Source organism: Scleropages formosus, chromosome 18 (assembly GCF_900964775.1).
Source record: "Scleropages formosus chromosome 18, fSclFor1.1, whole genome shotgun sequence".
NCBI classification, from domain to species: Eukaryota; Metazoa; Chordata; class Actinopteri; order Osteoglossiformes; family Osteoglossidae; genus Scleropages; species Scleropages formosus.
The window spans coordinates 9768229-9791062 of NC_041823.1; the positions used below are offsets into that span (position 1 = coordinate 9768229).

The 22834-nt window shown below is 39.8% G+C and overlaps 1 protein-coding gene across 1 annotated transcript; it reads right to left on the minus strand.

Moving 5' to 3' along the window:
- Positions 1-1516: 1516 nt before the first annotated feature.
- Positions 1517-17531, minus strand: pomgnt2 (protein O-linked mannose N-acetylglucosaminyltransferase 2 (beta 1,4-)). The gene is made up of 2 exons (XM_018762713.2): positions 17463-17531; positions 1517-3652 (listed from the first exon to the last, which is right to left on the minus strand). The coding sequence occupies exon 2, from the start codon at positions 3585-3587 to the stop codon at positions 1827-1829; it is 1761 nt and encodes a 586-aa protein (XP_018618229.1). The 5' UTR covers positions 3588-3652; positions 17463-17531; the 3' UTR covers positions 1517-1826.
- Positions 17532-22834: the final 5303 nt, after the last annotated feature.

Here is a 22834-nt window from a genome sequence, read left to right on the forward strand (position 1 = left end):
TACAATAATTTACCCTATTTATAAACCAAAGTATTCCTGAAGACATTTTGGGAAAGTACTTTACCTAATGAGTCAGAGGTTCAAAACAAGGGCCTTCCTCAACCACAGAGAAAACACACAATTTAGCTGCTTTCAGTATTATTATATGGAGGGGTTGAAAAGGCTGAGTATCACACTTTGTAATGCTTTTTAATAATTTAATTTAGCTCCTGTGCAAACACTTTACTGTTCATATTGTTTAACAGAACACATCTGGGCACATATATATGACACAGGACTGGGTCACAATTAACAATAGTGGAGTAAGCAAATACCCTGAACAAAACACTCCTCATACACACAAGTCATACACGAGAAAAAAGAAACAGTCCCAGGACAGTGTTCAAAATAAGGAAAAATTTAGATATCTTATACACTTTAAATTAAATATTAGCAATAAAACAAGAGCTTTTTCCAGTAAAACTACAGGCTGAAAAAAGGTCATGTTTTTGACATTGTGAAAGAATAAAACTGACAGCTTTATTACAAATTAGGGCTTATTAAATCAAAAAGGAAAGGGTTTATCATAAATTCAGCATGCACACAACCTTGAGTGAATTAATTTGCAGTAGCCATAATTCAGTTATATTTGTTATCCACATAACCATGAACTCTAATTATTACAGCCTAGTTATGTTGTAAGTAGAAGATAACTATGTCTAATTCAATTAGATCATGTTAACAGTTAGATATTCATATTATTGTGAACATATAATGGCCTCAGTGCAGTATGTACAATATATCCCATATTAAGGAATGAAAGATTTTTTTCAATTCCCACTACAGTTTGTCTACTACCCTTAAACATCTTTAAACAGTTTTCTTCTAAGAACAATCAAAATGTGCCATTAATAGTCATATTTTCTATTATCTCTTTAAAACATAACTTTTTCCATTTACAATATGCATTAAATATCATAAAATTGGATAGGGGTAGGACAACAGCTTAGAGGACCACAGTTTATCTGCTGTAGTGCAACCGCAATGGTCTCCAAAATGGCTTATGGAATACACATTCAAGAACATGTACGACAAAAATCACAATTACACACACATATCTTAAAAACAGAACACTTTGGTGTCTTTTCAAAAATTCAGTCCACATTACTTTAAAAGATATGATGAAGAAGCCAAAATGACCAAGCAGCACATTTAAAACCAAGATGATAAGTTAATTCTAATTTATCTGATTCTAATTTAACATAATTCAAACATTTTTAGTTTTAATTCACTCATGGCAAAAATAAGACAAAATCACACAATATCGAAAACATGTAATTTACAGTAAATCTGCATTAAATATTAACACAATCCACTTGTCCAAAATACAAGTTGAAGTCTCAGACTAATAAATACAAAAACACGTTCTTTTCGTTTATAAATATTTTGTAAACAAATAAGACGTTGTATAGATAACACTTTCTAAATCTTATACCACTGACTATAAGCATACTTTCAGAATCATAAATAGGGCCAGCCTCTTTATAGTTGTGAATGACTTAATATTCACTTAAAAGTCTTCATGGTAATTTTGCACTAGTCCTCCTGAGCCCCCCCCAAGAGATAAAGGTAATGACCTTTTGGTCTCACAGGTATGAAAACCTCAACGCCTTTTAAACAGAGGTTTGTTCTGCCTCAGCCTGAGCTCAGGTGACTAAAAAAAAAAAAAAGAAAAGAAAAATGTGTTTGTCAACTGCTTTTTTCAGCAATTGCTCTCCTGCCACAAGGTCTGGTTGTCAGGAACTACATGCCAGGTACTGGTTTCCAGTACCGTTGCTCAAATCAAATCAGGTTTTACACATCAAAACATCTGCAAAGGGGCCTAGAAGGTTCTTGTTGAAGATACAGCGCACCCACACCAGGTAGGTGGTAAAGGGCTTAATGTTTTCTGAGAAGGTGTAGTTCTGGTGTGGAAGGATATAAGGCATGTATGTGTTCTCACCCTGCTCCTGAATCCACACTTCATACTTAACGTCCCTCACCTTCAGGTACTTCAGGTTCCAGGGGATCTGCCAGGACACAGTCATCCTGGCCTCATTGGCAGCCTGAACCGAGGTCTGGCACTTAGGCTCTCGTACCCGGCCTGGGTGGACAGTGCTGGTGGGCCTAACCTTCTTCGGGCTGGGTTTGGACTTCAGTGTCTGCCTCATGACCTCCAGCAGTGACTGGATGTCCACCTTGGTGTCCTGGTAGATGCGGAAGAGCCACTCGGGGTTGCGGCAGCACAGGTGCCTCGGTACTTCCTTGCTTTTCAGAATACGCTCCTGTTCCTCCGCGTCCAAGTGGACGATACCACCCTGCTCCCACGGTCGGTCCGGGAACGCCACGGAATTCTCCTCGATGGTGTTCCTCCAGGCCACATAGTGGAGGTCCATTCCTGGTAAGGAGGCCAGGGTTCTGTAGGGAGTGTAGTGTTCTGGGTTTACAGCATAGGGGAACAGCTCTACCATGGCAGCACCCCGCGGCAGGAAGAGAGAGGTGATCAGCTGGGCGCCGTGCATGCTGACTAACACGGATGCCCCGCTGATGACTCGGATAATCTCTGCAAGTGAGTGCTCCTCAAGGGACACAGTAATGGCCTTCATCTGGAACTCCTGAGCTAGTGCCAGGATCAGCTCTGCCTCGTTCAGAATGAGCCTGTTAATGGAGCGGCTGAAAACCACTATGTATTCATCATTCTCTGGGCTCTCTTCCCTGGTGATGTTGAGCTTTTCCATGATGAAGGAGGCAAACTGCCTTATCTCGTTGCCTGACACTAGTATATTGGCCTTGGCACCCTGCGGCTGGACAAATCCATATTGGTACCAGGTTGTCATCTTGGACAAGCCCACGTAGGACTTTGTGAAGCACAGGAGTTTGCCAAAGTTCCTCAGTTGCTCCTTGAGGAGTGGCTGTTTGCTGCTGAGAAGGCGGTAGAGATCGAAGTGGGGGCCCTCACCCCAGCCTTCCATGAAGACCAAACGGGCCTCATTGTCAAGGTCGGAGTACTGGCTCATGGTGTAGAAGATGGGAAGTAGGTCATCATGAAAGATGTGCATGAGGTTGTCAGGATTGAAGCGATTAAGAATGAGCGTGACATCGGGCACAAATACTGGCTTAGGCATGAATTTGAGGGCAGCCGCAGGCAGCTCCATAAAGTTAAAGTACTGGGTATTGTGATCCTCCACGGACGAGAGGTCCAACAAGGCTGGCTGGAAGCGCCGGGGCCCGAGGTTGGGAAGCATGACGGAGGCATTGCTGTGGAAGAAGATAAACTCCTCGGCCTCTGTGCAGTAGCACAGGTAGTCGAAGCGGCAAATGCGGTCAGTGTGCATCTTGCCTGTGCAGACCATGCGCGTGCCCTGCTCTTGGAGGGCCAGCAGGGCAGCGTGGTAGTCGACACGCACCTGCAAAAGTTCCTGAGACTGACGTGTCAGCAGCAGCTCTTCCTCCAGCTGGGCAGCATGGTCCCGCAGATTGGCATACTTCCACAGGAGGGCCGCCACCACAGATACCAGGAGCCCGTTGAGCACCGCGGCCACGTTCATCCTGCAGGTGGGCGCTCGCATTACTGCCAGGAAACCACCCTCTGATCAGATGCTATGGTCATGCCCAAGAGTTAAGCCTGTAGAGGCTGTGGTAGAGAGGGATCCAGACAGGACAAAATACTAAGGGCTCAGATACCACAAGTCTACAGGAGATAAACCAGAGAATAGGAAAGAGATAGGGTCTTAAGCTTTAACAAGAGAAAAGCAAAGAACAAACACAACTTTCAACCATCTCAAATGGATCACTAAATATTAAAACTTTAAACTAAAAAAATATGAGCTCCACATAGGAACATAATGCAAAGGAATATGAGTAGGCATTAAGTTTGAGTAGGTGGTGTATGTGAATATTCAGTGGTTAAAAATTACCTCAACAAAATGCAGTACCTAAATAAGGCTGAATGGAAAAGCCACATATGTTTTATGTAGGATTTTTTTAAAATATTGATGAAATGTTTAGAAAAGAACTTGGAGATTCTACAAAGAAAGATCATGTACAGTCAAAATGTATAATTCTTTTCTGGCACTAAAAGTTAAATCTTGAAACGTTAAACTCAAGCCAATGGTGATACGATAATAATAATAATAAATATCATACTTCATGCTACCCATTACTGTGAAGAAAATGGGTAAAAAAAAAAAAAAATCTGATCATATAACATTTCAGCATAAATCTTCTGCCTGCCTGCCTGCCCCCCCCCCAAAAAAGTCAGATTGCTTTTTGAGAGCTGTGGTTGAATAAAATGTCGATCCAGAAAGTGTTGTAGTCAAAGCACATTAATTCAACCCCATTCTATCTTTTTTCTTTTTTTAGAGGACAGATGGAAAAGAACTTGAACATAAGCAGCGTGAATTACTATTTAATTCATCACATTACTGAATATTCAATAAAAGAATCACATAATGGCATGTATACATCATTTTAGCCTGCTGGAGGTCACAGCAAAACAGTCATTCATGTAGAGATGCATCAGCAATGGGACCTGGTGATTAACACACACACACACACACACACACACACACACACGTCCTGGGTGTGTCCCCTCCCCCTCTGGCCTTACGCCCTGGTGATTAACACTCTACCAAATGTGGAGTTAATATGCATAAACGCTATTAATGATACTACTGTAACCAGACTGCTTAACCAATATTTATATTCAAAGAGACTTGAAATGCTATATTTTTCAGCTGGATATTTTAGACCATTACAGCAGTTGAGGTTACAAAGACCAGGATCATCTTTACATTGAAGTCTGAGCCCTCAGAGACTACTCTACCTGCCAAGCTACTTGTTCTAAATATCTTAACTTATACTGTTAAGATTACTGTGGTAAGTATCCTTGCTCAAGAGTATTATGGTAGGAGCAGGAGTTTCAACTTGAGTCACAAGATTGTAAGGCAACTACTCCAACCATGACAATATGTGAAGCCTCATGTTTGAAGAAGGGAAAGACTTATCATAGATGTGTCTCCATGACTCATCTGTTCCCAGTCAAATATTACCCATTATACCACACAAAGGCAAATCCACAGAAACTTCTGGACTGGATGAGAATAAGTGCAGTGCAGCTTAGGGACTTGGAGCATCAGTTGCCTGAGGATTATGGAAAAAAGCTGTATCTATTTAAAGCAGGAAGGCTTAAATTACACCATACAATTTTTAATTGACTCAACTTAAACCAATACCATATGAACATTTTCTGCAAGCCACATTAAAAAACTGCCCTACTTCATAATTCACATAGGAGTCAATGACTATTCAATGACTTCAAATGGCTTTATATCTTCTGGGAATTGTGTCATATTGCATAAAATTGGATACTAGACAATTCTTCACACAGAAAAGCCCCCAGGTGAGATGGAGTTAAAAATGTACTGTGCTCTGGTACAGCCCCGAAGGGTTCAATTCTGTTTTGATCTGGTGATTGAATCAGTCACAGGAAGCAAATGACTTCATTATGTTGTTCAAAAATGAATAAAAAGAAAAAAAAAAAACCCCCAATCCAGGAGGTATGTTCTGAGGCACATTCATCTTGGACAATATAGATGCATATTGAAAATGAGAAAAGAAGATTGACATTACAGCGTGAACCTGATCTCCCAACACGGATTTATACTCCTGCGGTTACATGACCATGACAAGCCATTACTGGACCCCATAGCTGCACACAGATCCACCAACGCAATATGCAGACTATACGGGCAGATTGCATTTTTTTGGCTTCTCCGAGAATGAGACTCATCTGTATGGTGAAAAAACAAGACAACTAATGTGACCATGTTTCTTTTTCCACTGCTCAGCAGAATAGATTTTATACCCATTACACTAGCCTTGAACACAAATGGTTTCCAAATGGCAGGTTTACCATAAATACCAACACTGAGAAGCTCATATGGTACAGCTTTTTTTAAAGACTCCTTAAGATCTTCAAGCTATTGTACTGTGGGTCTGTGTTTATTGTTAGGTGTCTGTTTACCCCTGAGCTTCAGTTTACACTTCCCCCCCCCAGTTGTTTCATTTTTCCAGTGCCATTTTTCTTTCTTTCATACATGCTGTCATTTTTAGTCCTGCTACTAGACAGTAGGTGGCATAGTGGTTAGAGCTGTTGCTTTGCACTTGAAGGGCTCAGGTTGGCATCCCTGCTCCCGTTGAAAGTACAAAAATCACTTACCACTGCACACTGCTGTGGAGAAAAGAGAACATATCTGAGTAACAAATGACAGCAGAAATAATACTTTTGTTTTACAAACCCCATTTCCAGAAAAGTTGGGATACTTTCTAAAAATGCAACAAAAACTAAAAACTAATCTGTTCATTCACTTGAACCTTTATTTAACAAACAGAAGGACAAAGAAAAGATTTTCAGTATTTTCACTGATGAACTTAATTCTATTTGTTAAATATAAACAAATTTAGAAATTGATGCCTGCAACACACTCAAAAGTTGGGACAAAGGCAAAACAAGACTGAAAAGGTTACAAGTAACACTGTTCTGGAAGGTTCCACAATTAGCAGTTTAACCAGTAACAGGTGATGTTATCAAGATTGAATATAAAAGGAGCATCCACCAAAGGCTTAGTCTTTGCAAGCAAGGATGGGTCATGGTTCACCACTTTGTGCCAAACTTCATGAGAGAATTGTCAGTCAGTTCAAAGACAGTGTTTCTCAGTGCAAGATTGCAAAGAATTTAGGTCTTTCACCATCTACAGTTCATAATATCGTGAAAAGATTCAGGAAGTCAGGGAAAATCTCAGTGCGCAAAGGCCAAGGGTGGAAACCGCTGCTGAATGCGCGTGACCATCGAGCACTCAGGCAGTACTGTTTGAGAAACCATCATGCTACCCTGATGAACATAGCCACATGGGCTCGGGAGTACATTGAAAAATCACTGCCACTCAACACAGTCCGCCGCTGCATCAAGAAATGCAACTTGAAATTGTATTATGCAAAGAGGAAGCCATTTATTAATTTTGCGCACAAACGCCACCAAGTTCTCTGGGCCTGAAGTCATCTGAGATGGACCGAAAGACAGCGGAAACATGTTCTGTGGTCAGATGAGTCTACGTTTCAGCTTGTTTTTGGAAAAAACGGACATCGGATTCTACGTGCCAAAGATAAAGAAGACCACCCAGACCGTTACCAACAAAAAGTACAAAAACCAGCCTCTGTGATGGCATGGGTGATGTACATATATGTGTAGATACCATTGATGCGGAGGCTTACGTTGGAATTTTGGACAGACACATGCTGTTGTCAAAACGACGTCTATTTCAGCAGGATAATGATGGGCCTCATTCTGGACGAGTTACAACAGCGTGGATTCAGAGGCATAGAGTGCGTATGCTTGACTGGCCTGCCTGCAGTCCAAATCTGTCTCCTACTGAAAATGTATGGCGCATCACGAAGAGGAGAATCAGACAACGGCAACCACGGACTGTTGAACTGCTCAAGTCTTGCAAGAATGGGCAAAAATTCCACTTGAAAAACTGGAACAACTGATTTCTTCAGTTCCCAAACGATGACAAAGTATAATTAAAAGAATGTGTTGCAGGCATCAATTTCTAAATTTGTTTATATTTAACAAATAGAATTAAGTTCATCAGTGAAAACACTGAAAATCTTTTCTTTGTCCTTTTGTTTGTTAAATAAAGGTTCAAGTGAATGAACAGATTTTAGTTTTTAGTTTTTGTTGCATTTTTACAAAGTGTCCCAACTTTTCTGGAAGTGGGGTTTGTACATTGTCAAAACAAAGAACTGTCAGGAGGATTCATCCTCTCATCCACTAAATTAGCCAAGAAATTAGACAAAAGATATACTGCTCTGATAGCAGTAACACAAAATTTGTAGATGAACGGAAGTTGACAAAATGACAAATAAAATAAACTACAAATCTAGCTGGATCAATTTCAACATGTTAGCATGTTCATATTTACATTCTGAACTATGGGAACACAAACAAAATACCAGTATTCGTCAGTGGGGAAAGACACTGCCTTGGTAAATATGTAAATGGATGTCATCATCAGCCACTCAATCTTAGCTCAGCCATTATAAGCACAACATGTACTAACCACCTAAAAATGATAAATGCAGTATGCCCATTAAAATGTCATTTTAAGAACGTATCTACACTACATGCATTTTTTCCACACTTTTCCCGTAATACTTAATTTCAAAGATGACAGTTACACCACCTAGTTCAACATCAAATCCCACTTATGTTTTTCTTCAGATCAACAAGAGACAATATAAAGACAGCATGTGCAGTAGACAAGAAATGCAGAAACAGAAGTTTATGCAAAATACATATAACATGAGCACAAATGCGGAGCGTCTGCTTAAGCTGAGGTGAACCTGCGGTCTCCGACAACTTGCTTGCCACATACGTTAATACGGCATTTGCTTCATCTCCCTAATCTTCCGCTCTGAACAATCATCAAATAGTACCAACCCACTCAACACATGTTTAATGGGACACACAGAGCTGATCTATCCTGCACATCACTTCCTCTACAATGCCAACAGTTTGACTGAAGCTTCCATGCTGCAGCTCTCCTTGAGCACAAGGGAAATGGTGGTCTCAGTGAGGTCCAGCCACAGTCCTCCATCTCCCATCCTGCTCTTCTCATGACCACACCCTCTTACACACTATGTGATTCTCTTCCTCCTCTCACAGGAGATTAAAAAGGAGGAGGACCTCAAGGACCTTCTCTTAATCTTAAGTCTCAAAGAAAACAGCCCTGCTGAAATCAACATCAACAATGGGTCCATCGCTTCTTTACTCCTCTCCTCTCCACTCCATATATTCCCTTTTTCTCTCTCTCTATTCCTGACAGCATGTCAGTAGGAGACACTTGCGCACTCAATGGCCTTATTTTGCATTTCAAACCTGCAACAAAAGGCTGATGGGATGCAGTCAGCTGCTAGCCCTCCCCCCAGCACATTCTCGCTCTTATTGGAATTCTTCTAACCCCTTGATAAGCGTTTACAACGACATACTCACATTTTACTTAGAGACATCAGTGCTGATCTTTATTTTTCTGCGTGCAGCTCATCGAACGTGACAGAACAGAAAAGAGAAAGCAGTAATATAATACCCAAGCTAATTTTCTAAAGTCTGATAGGTATACTTGAACCTACTTAAACAGATCTCTTTCCTGTCACTCCTCTGAAAAGGTATAAGTATGATATTTGAGACTCATGCAGGATATAGCTGGGATCATCAAGTATGATTTTTTTTTTTTTTTTTAACCCCCTGGACTACAAACAGTTGTGTGCTGTTTGTTTAAAGCCCCAGGCATTCAGCTTCCTGCAGACAGACCCTGTTAACAGGAAGAAAAAAGGTCTCCTCGAAACTAAATATATGCGTTAGAAGGCACACAGTTTTCCCTGAATTTCAGTACAACTCCATCCTTCTCTGGACCTTCTGAGCCAAATCTCACTATCAAATGCGCCTGCAGAGGAAGCACTCATATTTAAAAAAATACTGCTCAGGCATGTAGACGGCAGATAATAAACTTGAGAATCCCCATCAAATTAAAAAAAAAAAACAAAAAGTAATTTTTACATTTGCAGTATGTTGCTTAAGGTCTAAGACTGACAGGGCTTACTGCCTGTTTCTCCGATTTACAATGATAAATTCTGCATCTGTCAATCAAAATGGACACTTTAAGCCAGGCATCTTGCCTGTACTCAGTAAAAGGAATAAATAAAGGTACTATAGAATATGTCCAACTCTTCTCTATATTTATTATGTATCATTATATTCTTGATTTTACATTCTTTTTAAAGCGGACATTGGCAACATTTGGCAGCACAGGAAGCAGATCTCCATGCCTCAAAAAGAGTCACAAAACCAGCAACTCCTCCAAGGTGACAGCTACAGGAAACATTTAAATTAATGACCTATTTATTTTACTTACAATAAAAAAAAAATCTGACATATGCAAGCTTACACACACAAAACAAATGACTTCCCGAGAAAGGTATCGGAACCATATTACCTCACAACAGACTCCACACAGCTACTTGTCCAGGCGACGGTAACATCCCATCTGGACTACTGCAACTCTCTTGTCTGGCCTTCCTGCTACTGCCATCAAATCTCTACAGCTGAGGCAGAACGCAGCTGCACGAGTTGCGTTTGACTCGTCGAAGCGTTCCCATGTATCTCCTTTACTTATTTCTCTGCACTGGCTTCTTATAGCTGCCTGGATCAAATTTATGACCCTAGTTATTGCCTACAAATGTATCAATGGAACTGCTCACAGTTATCTACAGGACTTGATCATGCGCTACACCCCAACCGGACCGCTACGCTCTTTCATATCTGCCCACTTGGCGGTCCCACGCATGAAAGGTAAAGCACGGAAGTTCTCGGTTTTGGCGGAACGACCTCCTCCTCTCACTCAGGACTGCTGAATGTTTGTCCACATTTAAAAAGGGTTTTAAAACCAATCTCTTACGAACTCACTTTACTCGTGATCTCTTCAGATCATCTAAGGTATAAATGTTCATGCCTGTAAGATACACATGTTCACATCATGCTCAGATCAGCCCTTTACAGAGCCACTCCTGCAATGTAACAAATGTTTATATGTACGTTCAAAAAAAACTAGGATGGTGACTGGGAATCGGCAATATTCTGGTAAAGGTTTATGCAACTACTTGTGTGATGAACGCCGGTGCATACTGTGAAGGGGAAAAAAAAAACTAACTGTACTTAAGAATCAGTCATCTGCAACTATGTCTCTTTCTCCATGTAATGCACAAACTATTTTCTATGAGATGTAAGTCGCTTTGGAGAAAAGAATCTGCTAAATGAATAAATGTAAGCCAGGGCCCTCAACCTGCTACCCAAGCAGTACTCGGACAGACAGGAAACACTTCTACCGGTTCTGGCCCGGGTACAAAAGACAATAAAACCTAATTTGATTTCCTGTGCAAAACATCAAAACAGGAGAAACACTAAAGCAGAAACATCCTCTAGAATGTTGAGGAAAACCATAGCGACAGACTGTTAGAGAAGGGAATTCTAATCCCTTTCATGAGCAGGGAACAGAGATACGAATTATCCTTCCACAATTTCTCAGTGCCAAATAAAGGATGATTTGGTGCACACGGAAGCAGAGGACTCGCTCCATCCGAGGCAGATGAGCTTCTCAGTGTCTTAGACGTGGTATCTTTCATCTTACGCGGCTAATTCTTGGGGGCTTCAGTCAAAAACGAGTCCTCCTGCAATCCACATTTGCCTTCAGTGTCATCCCAGGATGCTTTGCAGCTGACAAATCCAATTAATGCATTTAATTGGTTCTTCAGTATATTCAATATTATCCTCCCCAGCTGAAGCAAACTGCTTTCAAAGATTAAGGACATTCTAAGATGAGGGCTTGTGACCAAACCTATAAGACACTAAAGCAATTCTGTCTTGAAATTGTGGCAATTTAGCAAAAGATAACATCAATTATACAAACTCAAAATTCAAAATGAAAAAACCTCCTACAGTTGACAGACTTTTTTTGTCTAATTTTTAGACCAAATATTCCCTGTGGAAATCAAAAAATTAATTTTAAGGTCAAAGCCCGATTTTGTATGCAATTTAAACAACTGTGTCAAATAAGATTTACACATGATACAAAACAACATTAAAGCAGAGCAACATTTCATATTTTCTTTACGGAAAGAAAATGACTGCTGAATTTTAAAATGCTGTCTATCAGACAATGATGTCAAGCACAAAATAGCTTTAGTTTAATATTGAATAAAAAAAAATATTGACGATAATTTTGTACATTATACTGTATTTGTCCACGCTGTCACAAAATCAAAGGGCTTTTTCTTACGGCCTTTTTTGTGCTAGTAGTAAAATGAAGCATCGACCACATTCTCTACAATGAAAGGTAACTTGTTTGAACGATACATAAGTACAAACACATTGGGTTCATGAAGTGATCTGTACTCCCAGTAATAACCATTGAAAGTGGCTGTACTGAGAGCTGAGCAGGTTATTAAGGGTTAGAAATATCAAATTAAGATTTAGTTTCATCTTGCAAAAGCTTAGTAAGTCCATGCAGTTCCTTGCATTAGCAGTCAAACAACATCTGCTTTAAGGGGGAGGGGGCATTTAAAAATAAATAAATGCATATAATACACACATACAGTAAATATGTAATACATACACACAGAGCATGCTGCTAGAATGTTGCAACCACTCAGAGATATACATCATGTTCTTTGTATTTGTAAAAACTGCATTATGATATATATACCCTGTAGTCAACTGTGCGAGTGACACTTCAGTGAAGTCCTTAGCGAAGTCATGCATTTTAATTGCAAGAATGTGTGTGTTCAAAAGGAAAGAGCCTGAAAGCTGTCGAGTCAGCACTTGGATTCTATCCAGGAGGATCTGAAGAGTGGAGGAAGGTCTACTATACTATTTGCTTAAGGTTTCTGGGGAAATAGACAGGTAAAAGCCCACAGGAGCTCTTTGCATACACTGTTATTTGTTTAACAAGCATATTTAGTCAAATGAAGCTACGGGTTAAAACTCACATGCAAGTTCAGCAGGTGCATAAAAAGCAAAACTCATATCATTGGCACAAAGACGCAGAAGATACTATAAATGTAATACATACTGTTTTCACTATATTTACATACATTTCTACATACCCACAGTCATATTCATATTGTATTCAGCTGTGCACATTTAAAGGTCCGATTTAAAAATTGGAAACAAGGGTGCCTTTTTAAAACATTTAAAAATATTTTTTTCAAATTCAAAAAGTATGTCTCACTTATTATGAAAGGATTAAAAACAGGATGCATTGTTAAATGATATAGAGCGGTAGCATATTCCCTACTGACAACATTCTCTGCTATTCCTTATTTCTGACTCACTCATCAAATTGGTTTTGAAAATGTCTCAACCTCAGGCCACAAATGCAGTAAATTACAGAAATGTTGCCAGTCTCATCAGTGATGCATATTTTAATCACTATCATATTGTACTTTGATATCCAAGCCCCATGCAGCTAGAACACAACTTTTTGACAATTTCCCTAACTTGAGAGAAAGAAATAAATGATACGATGTTACAGTGCTGAAATTCTCCCTTATGAAAGGAGTGATGTGTCATACTTGCACTCTTCACAGCTGAACCTACTAATCAAGCGGGACAGCAAATATTTCCTGACATTTAAGAAATACAGCTCCAACCCCATAGAGGATTGCTCATCTTTTCACCCTCTTATTAAATGTATTTCTGAATGCATCTAAATGATCATCAGTTTTCTACATGTCCCTTTCACCAAATATTATTATTCTGAACCATTGCTAAAACAATCAACTGGTATCAGTGAATGAGAACCATATCTTCTCAATGTCCGTCACAAAAACCGTGAAAAATTAAGATCGTTTAAGGAAATTAAGACCATTACACTTCCTTTAGATGGGACCATTTACATAAGGTAGCAGTCTCAGCTTAGCAGTTTAATGAGTAAATGTGCAAAAGCTGAGCATTTTTTCTAGGGACTGAAATTAGCAAGATCCACTGGTCACTTTGTCATCTGTTGAGTAGCTGTCAGGTCTCCACATCTACATACAGCACAACCATCACTCATTGTCCAATAATGCCAAAAAGCTCTAAAAAGATTTTATGGCAAAAATAATCCATGAGAGAAGCATTACAAAGATTAAAAAAAAACCACAATGCACATGTGAAGTAGAATATCAGATGGGCTTGTTTCAGTTTTTGAATTCCATTTCTGTCTAGTGCAACATTAACACTCAGTTCCATTAGCATCCAGTCTGCTTCCTCTGGGTTCCCATGTGTAATAGTTTGACGTTAACTCGCCCAGTGTAATATTTTCTCCTCAATACTCCAGAAACCTTTGTTAGCCTGAACACTTGTAAATAATAAAAAGATGCATTAACTAAAAGTAAATGCCCTCAGAGAAAACAAACAAGAAGCGTTTTTTTGGAAACACAAAGAAGGAAAATGCAAGTGACTGGACCAGACACCAGCTCCCCTAAAGAAATACCAACCTTTGAATGAAAAGCCATACATAGCTACTCCTATACCAGTTGTTCCACTCTGACATTATAGCAGCTAGTCTAATCACTAGAGAAAAAGACTAAAATCTAAAAGACTAAGATCATCAGTTCAAACCCAGGAGGGAGGGATACTACTGTCACACCCCTTGAGTAAGGAAATTAATCAGAATCATCCCTGTAAAATAAGTAAATGGTTAAAACTGCAACTAGAATTGTGATAAAAGCACAGGCTAAGAGCAAGAATTACTCGTTTCCAGGACAATGACGAGAACTCGGTCAGCCCTGCAGTCCCTGCTGTCCTTAGTCTGTCACAGTAGCAAAACGATATAGGAAGTGAGTCATGTCTTTATTTACAGCAACAGAAGCATTCAGTTGCATTACCAAGCTATTCCAGCCCGGTGGGAGACCATGAGCCCCTGCAGCAGGGAAAGGTCCCTGAGGTCACAAAGCTGTTTTCTTGCACCCCCGGGGATGTCAAACAAACCAGCTGTCACCCACAACTAGAGCATCTCTGAACATCCTTATTGATTGTCTTCATTTCATTTTCAAGAGCAAGACAAACATGCAAACTCCAATACTATATTCAAGTGACATAAGACTATACAAGAGCCAAATAGGGGTATCAATAACTAATCAATCATGTGAAATTCAAAAAGTGGTGCTTAATGAATACAGAGCTCCCACCCTGTGCCACAAATTTATGGGTTTGCAATGCTAGCAAGGCCAGCCATCCATTGGGCAAGTCACATCCCAGATGACAACCAGAACAACCTTTCACAGATGCACCCTGTTAAAATCCCTTTTCACAACATTATTTTGCCATAACCACAAAAAGACCCTCCCCCACTTGACACAAAACTAAGAGAGAGACTGAATTAGGCCACCAGATCTCTGTCAGCACAATGACATTTAGCTGCACAATGACATTTAGCTGCATATTTAGCTGATGCCCCCCCCATCCAAAGTTACTTACAATGGTAAGCTACTACTGACAATAACACCAATTTACAAGGTTGGGTCATTTTTACCTTATCAATCCAGGGTAAATACCTTGCACAGTGGTAATACAGCAAGAGATAGGATTGAAACCTAGGTCCTTCAAGTCCAAAGGAAAAGCAGTACTCTGTTGCCTGCTGCCAACACAGGCTGCAAATGAATATTATGTGTGCTGAATATCATAAAGAAATTATCAATATCACAAAAGAGCTGACACTCCTAATCCCTGGAGTTTAGAAACACAAGTAAATCTGGTATATCTCATTGAAAACAAGCCCCGTGCTTTCAGCTTGGACTGCAGGAAGGGTCCATTCATCCATCCCTCCATGCATTTTTGGTGACTGATCACCCAATTCAGGGTCGCAGTGATCCGGAGCCTAACCTGGAAGCACAGGGCGCAAGTGCACCACTGTAACTGCTGCCTGAAAGTGTTGAACAAAGTGGCGCACAAAACATGTGAGTGCGCGGCAGTCCGCACGTTTCTTGGTCCAGTACAGTTCCTGACCGCGACACTGTCACACCCCTCCAGTGAGAGAGGACGCAGCTGGTGGCAGCAAGACAGCATCTTTGTGTTGTTCTTTTTGTGGGGGTGGTGCTCTGAATCCCATGGATGATAAATCCCAGGAGATGGTAGCATAGGGCGATGCTGCATATCCAAGGCATTTTTAAATGTGGGCTCTCGGCACAAGAGGGGCTCCCCTGCTCCATGTCACCTTCCAGAGGACAACTGGTTAGTCGTAAAGAGAGCCCTCCTACATCAGCTCTGCGGATGGACCCTGCCCACCTTCTCATCACTGCTGCAGGACACGTCCCCTTCAATTGCTATTTTCATTTTTACCCCGATTCCAGAGTGTCTGGTTGAATCAGCAGCCAAGCGCTCACGACACAGTTCTCTGAACACTGTAAGCAGGGCAGGGAAGACAGACAGCCCCTCATTATTGGATATATCTAAGCCTTAAAGAAGTCAGTACTCTATCTTCAGAAGTTTTATGAGTGTGGCCCACATGTGTCATTGTGCACTAATCAGAAAAGGAGTCCTATCTAAACAGTTCAAAACACTGATGTCGGAGAGGATCTTAATCTTCTCTGGGCCACTGGGCACTTGAATAATCTGATATAAGGTGATACCCCTCTTACAAAAATCTGAAAAAATATTGCACTGAAAATTAAGATTACACAGACATATCATTGATAGTAACAGCACAGGAATATGAGTAATTAGAAACATTAGGTAATTTTTTTAAATGGTGCAATTCAGGGCAAGTACCTTGACTGCATAAAACGGGATTCGAACCCGAGTCCTTGGAGACAAGGTGCCACTTCAAGCCACTGTGCTTCCTATGCTATATTACACTTACCTTTTGTACAGCAACTGATTTTTGTCTGCTTAAAGTTTAAATTTAAAAAGGAAACCATTCAACATTTACATTATGTATAAGTGTACATATAAAAGCACAACTCGGAACATAAGTGGAAAAAACCTTACATTTAAAAAGGCTGGTTAATATGCCAACTTTACAGGGTTATTGCTATTAAAAGAGCAACATTTCTTAGTGGCACAGAGTTAGTACACAAAGGCAGCGGCGGCAGCAACATTCCCTGCTGCAAAGGGCTGCTTTTTGGAACTGGTAGACGAACCGAGGGATTAATTACTGGGCTCGCGTTCCCCTCATCCCAGCCTCCTGAGATTTGCTGCAAGACCTCCAGATGGAGTGCAATCAGCATCCTCATCTTCAGTCCAACAGTAATCTCTTCAGCATGGACAATCTGTGGTGTTCGGATCCTAACTTACATGAACACACTACTACGGACTATGCAAAGTGAGTTATGAAGACTGGACTGGTTTCATTAATTAATAGTCAAGAATTTTACATAAGCATCTTAAAAAAAACTGATGAATAAAAAAATGTACAACGTATAAACAATTCTTACAGCTTCTGAAATTATCATGCAAAAAAAAAAATCAGTGTTATTAGTACATGCATTGCATGACTTGTGAACGAGTCAACAAAAACTGAAAAAAATTCTCTCTCAGGGATGCATTTGAAATCAAGCAAAATGAGTCCTTCTCCATGCACAAACAACCCAGGGATCAGTAGACCTTCAGGTGTGTGCGCGCGCGCCATGCAGGTGTACAACAACAGGTTTGCACCCGTTGCGCCTCGCGCCGGGCATGTCAGAGGAACGCGCCGATGAGAGTCACGCGCGTCGAATCGCCAACTGACTTGACTCTCTGAGGCGCAACTCATCGCTCCGCAGTTAACTTTCCCACCCGCGAACTTCATCTTGGAGCACAGCATTGACGCATGAAATGAACTGACTCACTGACGCCGTGCGCGCGACGTTACCTTGGATTCCCTTTGCGTTTTCTTTTCTTGTTTCGGTACAGCTTAAAATGTTCCGAGATGTTCTTGAAGTACAGCTGCACCATCCAGCGCTCCGCGACCCCATACCATCATGTTTACAGCCGCGGCGCCGCAGCCCGGCACGGGGCGAATTCACACTCAGGCGCGTCGTCGCCGGCGGAGCTGTGAACGAAAAGAGGCCCGCGCTCAGCCGCCGGCTCTCGGGTATAACGGTATTCTTGCCTCAGCTCCTCAGCGCTTCTGCTCCCATTGTTCCTGCACGCCCCTCGCGCCCATTGTCCGCCGCCGCGATTCCGCAAAACGCTCGCGCACGCTCTGCCGTCACGACCCGCCTACAGCGAGGGGGAGGAGCCACGACGAAGTTTCGCGAGATTTCGACACGAGGAAGCCGGCGCTCCGTTCGTCCTCAATAATAATCTCTGGGGTGTGTCGACGGCAGCGCTTTTGGGCTGTGTTTAACTTTCAGTTTGAATGTAGCTATTTTGCAAAAATGTAGTACACATACAAAAATAATTTGTAAAGAGAAATTCTCTGATACATTTTGAGGAGGCCACATTTTTCAAAATTTTGAAATAACACAAACGTCAGTTGAATCAGTAATTATGCGTATATTCGTGTTACTGTTGCAGACACGTGTTTCGTGCAGACTCGACAAAGACAATATTCGTACACGAAACGTAAAAGCCACTGTCCTTAACCTAGCATTTCTTACTAAACAAATTGTATATTGATGAAACGATGCCATTTCTTTTTTGCGCGTTTAAAAAGAATTCTCAGTAATAAAGCTGACTTGTTTTGCTTGCTTTTTTCTCGTTTTCCTATGGAACGGTATGAAAGAAAATAACATGCAACAGCACCACCGTGAGTCCAAAAAAGGAAGTGAAAATAAAGAAACGCGCAATTCCATTACGATGTTGTTACTGCGTTTTAAAGACGTTTTTCTTACAGTACTAATAATATGTTCCGATTGAATGAATAGAATAAAACGTGAGAGTGGGAATGGCCCATTTTCATTTCTGTTGCTTTTCGTGTATTATTTAATAACTGATATCTTCGCCTTTTTTCATTTAGTTTTTTTTTTTTTTCTTTGTCACATAAAATCACATCCCCAAAAATCAATATAGAGGCGCTCTCTCTAAAGTTTCTTGGCCTACACAGTCCACTGAACACATCGGGATCTTTTATCATAGTGTCATAGGAGGGTGAGGAGATAAAATTAATTTTGTTCTGAAATTTTGCACTGACTTATTTGAATGAAAAAAGGAATCAGATTCAATTTCTGGTTACTCACAGTTAGAATAATGAAAATTTCTACCATGAGAAACAGAGCAAAGGCTTTTTTTTACAGTTGCGTTAATACCAAACAGTGAAGGAAAGCATAGTCTGGTTATATGATTACATATATAAACTATTATACACATTTTGTCAATTGGAGCAACTGTAAAAATTATAGCCCATAATTAATATGTTTCATGTAGTCATAGCTATAAAGCACAATTGTTTTTATTTCAGCAACGTGATATTTTACTGGAGAACTTCAGTGATTTATCCAGTTATTACATTAGTCAGTGAGTTTAGATTTATTTAGCTGATGCTTTTCTCCAAAGCAACTTAACAATGTTAAGGTTATAATAATCACAAGCTTACAATTATTTAACCATTTATACAGTTGGATATGTTTTTTTTACTGGTTCAAGTTCAAGTTTATTGTCATAGGTACAAGTACCGTGTACAAGTATCATGAAATTCTTCTTGAATGCTTCTCCGCAGACTATGGACAAAGACAACAGAAATACTGCACAAACAAAACAATGACAGTGGGTAATGCTAATAGCAATGACAATAAATAACGGTAACAATAATAACAATAGACAGCCAGAGAGCTCAGAATGTAAGAGTGAGAATGCTGATGCCTAAATTGACAGCGTAATCTACCAATGTTCTTGGAAAGAACAGTCCAACTCTAGTTACGAAAGGTGGCACATTGGTGATTGTTGTATACTCTTATAGCACTGGGGTAAAAGCTGTTCCTCTACCTAGCAGTGCAGGTTCAAATAGACCTGAGCCGCTTTGCGGACGGCAGAGAAGCACGCCCGTGGGGGATGACTATGATCTTTCATGATGTACATGGTCTTTCTGAGGCAGCAGGTGTCCTGGACTGCTGGTAGCTGTGTGCTGATAAACAACTTCAAAGTAAGTGCCTTGCTCAACAGTAGTATAGTCAGAGGGGGGGGCTCAACCCTACAACCTTCTGAGCCAAGGGTAGTAGCTCAAACCACCATGCTACCTGCTGTCCTGGTGGTTATGAGTTACCTCCTGCTTTACTCAGTCCTTTCTGATCTGTTCTGCATTCTACTGTGAATACAAATATTCAAGGTTATGTTCAGTTTTCTTGTCTGCTATGTGTAAAATGTGTCTTTACACAGATATTTATCAACTTCATTTATTAGTTGTCAGATTAAGAAATAATACACTTTTGATGGTTTTCAGTGACTGCCACAATTCAGCCAGATTATGATTTTTTTTCTCTTTTCTGCACTGTAGTATTATGTAAGAATTAGTGAGTTTCACTTTTTCTGGCTTTAAACTTTCAGAGTGAATGCTGTAGCTCAGTCATTTGCGAAGAGCATGGATATTTATATCGTTACTGCATAATAGATGAAATTACTAGTGTAGCGCTTTTGTGTGTGGTTTACATATATATTTACATTTATTCATTTCGCAGATGCTTTTCTCCAAAGTGATGTACATCTTTGAGAAGAATATAAAAAGTACATTAGCCCAAAAGATGTAGAGATCTGGATGCAGGCACGTGATCCCTCACCACAATTTGTCACAGACTGTACCACCATATAAGGGACAACAGGTATTGTAGTGGTTAGAGCTGATGCCTTTGGACCCAAAAGCTGCAGATTCAAGTTTCACTTCTAGCTGTAGTACCCTTGAGCAACATACTTACTGTGAATTGTTCCAATGAAAAAACTACCCCAGCTATATAAATGGGTAAATAATTACAAGTTGCTTTGGATAAAAGTGTCAAATAAATGTATAAAATACTATACATACAGTATTAACAATTTTGTAAACAAAGTTTGTAAAACAATAACAAAATGAAACAGAGAGGGCTCAAGAAGGAGTTCTTTCTGTACATACTAGACCATAAATTCAATGCTTCTGGGACACTGGACCACAGTGTCTTACCAAAAAACCCATTTAATATAATCAAGGAAAAACTGAATAAATATGAATATACGAATATGAAATGAATATATGTAAAACTACCTGTCAGACACTGAAACAAATAAAGGGAAAAAGAAGGATCCTAAAAGACCCCAAAATGCATTAGGCTATGATTATACAATACGTTTCAGTTCTAATGTCGCTATTTTCTAAAAGTTGCATTCAGTAACTATCCAGCAAGCAACCAGAGAAATAGTTTTGCTGTGGTATAGCAGCTTTGGGGCTTATATCCTGCTTTTTCATTTGATATGGAAAAGCTTGTTTTGGCATTTTTATAGAAATATATTATGTCAAATAACTTGATTAAATTTGTCATGTTTATGACCCAAATGCATATTATTGTTGCATGCTATGACTACATACAAGGTAGATGTTTCGGACCCTGAAAAGTAAGAAGGCCTGAATTAACCCCTGTAAATAAAAAAAACCATGGATAATTTTGTTACATTCATACTGCAATCTTTTATAAAAATGCATTGCATAAGATGCAGTGCATTAGCGAAAACTTACCTCCATTTGGAGCTTTGCAGCAGTCAAGTAATGTATATTGGATTAATACTATTTCTGTAGGGGGGCGCGGTGGCGCAGTGGGTCTGCGGTTCGAGTCCCGCTTGGGGTGCCTTGCGACGGACTGGCGTCCCGTCCTGGGTGTGTCCCCTCCCCCTCCGGCCTTACGCCCTGTGTTACCGGGTAGGCTCCGGTTCCCCGTGACCCCGTATGGGACAAGCGGTTCTGAAAATGTGTGTGTGTGTGTGTGTACTATTTCTGTTAAATTTGTTGGTTTGACAGTATGAATAAATAACCAAAATGCCGTGACGATTAATCTCCCTGTTAGAACTTACCATAACACTGTTCTCTCAGTTATATATATATATTTTTTTACATTTTTCTCTGACACTTTTTCTTAATTTTGTGAAGGTTTGAAAACAATTTAAAATAAAGACAAAAAAATTTAAAAATTAAAATGAAATTTAAAAATAAAGGTAGATACGTTACCGCAAGTTACCACAAGTGGTCATTCTCACTTAAGAAAAGAATCTGGAAAGAAAAGGATAAGACAAACAAATTTCACATCCATAATCCTCAATGCATGGAACATACAGTATTATATTTGCTATAGACATACTAGCTTGTCTACAATCTGGGCATCTTTGCCCTCCAGATGGTGCCCTGCTGTTGACCCTTGGAAGAAGGAAGTCTAAATGTACCATTTTCACACCCAGGCTCCTTCTAACACCTACCTGCACTAAATTTAAAATTATTTTGTAATGTATCAAAAACATTGATTTCCTGTATAAGAGGTCAATAAATCTATGTAAGCCTTCCATTCTTATTAAAAGTGGTTAAAGTCTCTACACTGAATTTAGGAAATCTGCCAGCAGGTCCTTCAAATCTTTTAGTATGTATCATTTCACACTCGGCACCAATATTATATTCAGTTTTTAAACTATACCTATATTTATTACATTGAATACAGTAGAAGTCATTATATTCTGTCATGGCGTTGTCCTTAAAACATATTGTTTCTAATAGCTATGTGTAAGTGAAGATGCATAAATCACTGTCTAGAAACAGCTGGTAAATAAAGCCCACTATTTGTCATTACTTTCTGAAAAACTAATCATCATTTGGTCACATTTTGTTGGAAACAAAAGTTTCGACAGATACAAGGAGGACAGCTGACTGCTGGCATGCTAACGTTACATTTGTTGCACTAATACAAATGCATATGTATTTTTACTAATTATATATTATAGCCAGCTTTTATATGCGTGTTTCTCTTCATAGCAATAATGTTACTATCATGTATTTCCTTAAAATATATGGAGCTGTATAGGCCTATACGCCCAAGGTTAATTTTATCCTCTTTAACGTTGACTTTCTTTCCTGATGCTCTGACTTTGAAACTTTTAAATTATTTTTATCTCCCTGATTTGCATCTTATCTTGTTTTAATAATACGTTTCAATTCAAGTGTCCAATTCCACCAGTCTTTTTTCCCCCGTATTTTTATTGCTGTTATTAGCAAATTATCTAAAATGTGAAACGAAGGACAGTTAAAGGTTTGACGCATTTAAGTACAGCCACTGTAAACAATGAACGTGAACAATGCAT

Excerpts from the sequence above, each read along its gene's own strand:
- pomgnt2 (XM_018762713.2), bottom strand. The coding sequence starts at position 3,587 with ATGCGAGCGCCCACCTGCAGGATGAACGTGGCCGCGGTGCTCAACGGG.